Source organism: Propithecus coquereli, unplaced genomic scaffold (genome assembly GCF_000956105.1).
Source record: "Propithecus coquereli isolate 6110/MARCELLA unplaced genomic scaffold, Pcoq_1.0 Scaffold71, whole genome shotgun sequence".
NCBI classification, from domain to species: domain Eukaryota; kingdom Metazoa; phylum Chordata; class Mammalia; order Primates; family Indriidae; genus Propithecus; species Propithecus coquereli.
This window is the reverse complement of record NW_012153174.1, coordinates 8,917,663-8,921,514: the sequence shown is the minus strand read 5'-3', so window position 1 is coordinate 8,921,514 and position 3,852 is coordinate 8,917,663. Positions and strand designations below refer to the sequence as shown.

General features: G+C 37.6%; 1 protein-coding gene across 2 annotated transcripts; it reads right to left on the bottom strand.

Moving 5' to 3' along the window:
• Positions 1 to 6: 6 nt before the first annotated feature.
• Positions 7 to 3,640, bottom strand: LOC105824072 (chromosome unknown open reading frame, human C8orf22). Of its 2 annotated transcripts, XM_012661411.1 has the most exons (5): positions 3,442 to 3,640; positions 3,036 to 3,134; positions 1,446 to 1,523; positions 1,244 to 1,343; positions 7 to 364 (listed from the first exon to the last, which is right to left on the bottom strand). In XM_012661411.1, exons 2-5 carry the CDS (start codon positions 3,088 to 3,090, stop codon positions 352 to 354), a joined length of 246 nt encoding a protein of 81 aa, XP_012516865.1. In that variant the 5' UTR covers positions 3,091 to 3,134; positions 3,442 to 3,640; the 3' UTR covers positions 7 to 351. The 2 variants fall into 2 exon arrangements, with proteins under 2 accessions (XP_012516865.1, XP_012516866.1); XM_012661412.1 differs by lacking the exon at positions 7 to 364 and having other exon boundaries at positions 1,170 to 1,343.
• Between the last annotated feature and the right edge of the window lie 212 nt (positions 3,641 to 3,852).

Below are 3,852 nucleotides of genomic sequence, written 5' to 3'. Positions count from 1 at the left end.
TAAAAATAAAAATAGCCTGATTTAAATTTTTTAATAAACATAATATAATGACAGGGCTACTTTATATAAATCACTACACTTGAAGGCTCTCATCGCTTTGAAAGGTTATATGTTTCTAAAGGCATGCTTTTCAAGTAGCTGCTGCCACTTGCGATGGTAGTCTTAGTGTTGTGGAAAATGCATAAACTTTTGCCATATTGGTGGCTGCTGTGATCTTGTCTCATAGATGAGATCTCAGGCAAGTTTTGTCTTCTTACAATGGAAAAGAGTCCTCTGGAACAGCTGGAGTGCTGACAGGTAGAGGGTCACCTATGTGGCACTGCAGCAGGTAGAATATCTTGATTGTCAGAATCAACTAGTACTGCTGTATGAAATAGTCAACTATGAGCAGCATGTTCATTGAACGGCAATACAAAGATGATTACTGTATTAATGTAAATAATATAAAATTCTTATTGTAATTTAGATTGTCTTCATAGTCAAGTAAAGCAGAGAAATAAATTTTAAAAAACTTATCTGGATAATTAAAATCAATAAATTTGATAAAGAAAACATATTTTCAACAATTTGCCTTACACTGTTTTTTTTTTAAAAATTGATTCTATTTTAAATCTATCTTAAGCAGAAAATTCATCAAAACCATTGTCTTAACTTCAGAATCCATGAACTCCATTTTTACGTATTCTTTCCATTCCATTTAGTAGCTAGTCATTAAAGTGTCTAAAAAATGAAATAAGTTCTAATAATAATATTGAAAAATATTAGGATAACTGCGCTGTTCAGTGTATTAGAGTTCAAATGCATGGGAATGGCTATACCAAACCCACCGATTCACTCTACCTAGTAATTGGCACAGCACAGAAGCTAATCGAAACCAGAAATGGGGCTAAACTAGCTTTGATCTAGGACAGCAGCTGGACATGGGTTATTCTTTTCCTGAAAGTGCTGGAAAAACAAATTCAGAACCTTGCTCTGACTCCCAATCCATTTCCTGCCACACAATGACACAAAGATGACTCTCCAATCACGTTTGGTGACAGAGTTTGAAAGAGTGCTATTCTCTCGCTGCTGGTTGAGCAAAATGAGGGACACCCATCTCAGGGTGTGTTTCATATCAAAGCCTCGTCACCCTCAAGAGACAACTAACTGCCTCTCATCCTTAATGGGGAACATAGCAATTATTACATGCATTGTGCCATTCACTAAGTAAGAAATGTCCTCAGCAGAAAAGGCTGACACTTACCCACTAGCAGACAGACCTTTCATTCTCACGTTGGAAAGTACAGGTTCTGAATGGAAAAAGGATTTAAACCACCAGGTGGATTCTGCCACTTCAGGTAACTCTTTCAAATAAAATTCACAATACTCCTCTGTCGAACAAATGCAAGAGAGTAAAAACAAAGGGAAATAATGAGAGTGACACTGATAAGAAATATACTAGGTACCTTGATGGGATTTGTCCTCATCTATGAAGTTAACAGAATCAGAGCCACTTAGAGAAGTCACTGAAGAAACACTGGACTCTGCAGGAAACAAAGGATAATAAACAAACGAGTAACTGGCAAACAAACAAGCATGCACACATCATTTATATGCAAACTCTCACGCGGCATGGTTTGAAGTAATTTACTCCTGGTCTGTGAATTCATGAATTGAAAAATCAACCAAATTATCAATCACTAAAAATCTTCCATAGGCCGGGCGCGGTGGCTCACGCCTGTAATCCTAGCACTCTGGGAAGCTGAGGCGGGAGGATTGTTTGAGCTCAGGAGTTCGAAACCAGCCTGAGCAAGAGCGAGACCCCGTCTCTACTAAAATCTGAAAGAAATTAATTGGTGTGGTGGCGTTCGCCTGTAGTCCCAGCTACTTGGGAGGCTGAGGCAGGAGGATCGCTTGAGCCCAGGAGTTGGAGGTTGCTGTGAGCTAGGATGACGCCACGGCACTCTAGCCCGGGCAACACAGTGAGACTCTGTCTCAAAAAAAAAAAAAAAAAAAAATCTTCCATAATAAGTAACGCTGCATTTTCTGCTAATAAGGTATATTCATTTCCATGGTGGACAACTCTCTCTCTTTCTTTCTCTCCGCATAGACAGAGATGCACAATTTAAAATATATTATAAATGTTGTCAACTTCAAAAACTTAGAAAGTACAGAATCGAGAATGGATATTATTGTCCTATATTAGAAATATTACATATGTAGATATTTAAAATCCTACAAAAGTTATCAAATTTAGAAATTAAGTAAGTATTTTATAAGAATAAAACATTTCATTTGTCTTTTTAGACTTGTATTTTAAGCCTATAAGTCTTTTAAAAGAGCAGAATATACAAATAATTTCTGGTGATAAAATAACAAGTAAATGGGCATTTTTAAAGTTTTTGTAAGAAGAATAAATCAACAGATGTTTCTAACTGCTACAACCAACCCTTCAGATAAGAATTTTTTTACCATTTATTGGCATGGATACTTTCAGTCCATGCTAATTTGGTTCTGAAATGCTCATTTTATTTTACGAAATATCTCAATCTTATTTAAGAAGCTACAATTTTATATTCAGCTATGAATATGCACAGGTGGACAAATTAATACAACTAAAACTGGCTAGATATAGATGCTGACTTATTATCCATAGTAGAGAATGAAAATTATAAAATCTTTAAAGCAGAATCTTGCTACCCTTTCTTTTCTAAGGAATTGAATAATATTTTATTTATGAAAAAATATCAGTTTTTAATGTATCCTATGAAATGCAAGGTACATTAAGTTAATATATAATTAGGAAACACGAGCTTATTTTCATGTGCGAACGGCCTCACTAATATAACGTAGCTCGAGCAGAGAGCTCAGCTGACGGCACTGGTTCAGACAGGTCTCTGACAGCTGTTGTTCCTGTTTCCTCCACTGGCACTAAGAGTTGCCAGTTGTCTGCCTTAAGTTCTGAACATAAGATGACACATAGGTCAACAAAGTCCCCGAAACATCACCTCAAATCATATTATCTAAGGATATTCCCCACTGACACAGCAACTTACTTCGATAATACTGATTTTTGGCCAGAAGGCAACCGATGGAAGGTACCGACGCCATGGCTTTACCGGTGACAAAGAGCCTGCAAGGCCGTGAGTGGCTGTCTGAGAAAAGAGGCATTGATATTAACAACACGGGCGTTCCTTTTCCTTGTCCATGCACCTATTGCAAAGCAACATCATTTACCATGTAATAAACATCTGATAAAGGAATTTAAAAGTTTATACAATATGGCAATCACACATAATACAATAAACAAAAAAATGTGATCAACTAGTGTATTTAGTTAGAAAACAGAAAAACTCTATGCCCCACTACAAACAATGCATGCAACTTATTCCAACTAAAACAAACATAAAGGTCAGTGAAAAAATGTTAGCACAGTCATGATACAGTCAATCAATCACTCACCTATTTGTTTTCTCCAATTTGTTCTTTTAAAATAAACAGGTCTAAAGTTTCTTCAGAAAATGCACACTTTGAAAGCACCAATTCTTACTGATTTGGAAAAGGCTGCGTCACCCAAGCAGGCCCAGCCAGAGGCACTCTTCAATGACTGTCCAGTGGTCTGGGACCCCAAGTACATGGTATATTTAGAAGCCACAGGCTGGCTGGCCCCTGAGCTGTGGGTAATTTGAGATGAGGAGGCACACAGCCAGGCAAGGGCAGCGGTGAGCGCTCTCTGTCGCAGGCCCTCCAGAAGCCCAGAGGACCTTTGAACGTCTCAGGCTGCCAAGTTAGGCTAGTCACCAGGGAAGGACTTGGCAGATGCTATTTTGGACTCACTTTCTTTTAAGTCACAACTTAAAAATTCTAGTTACT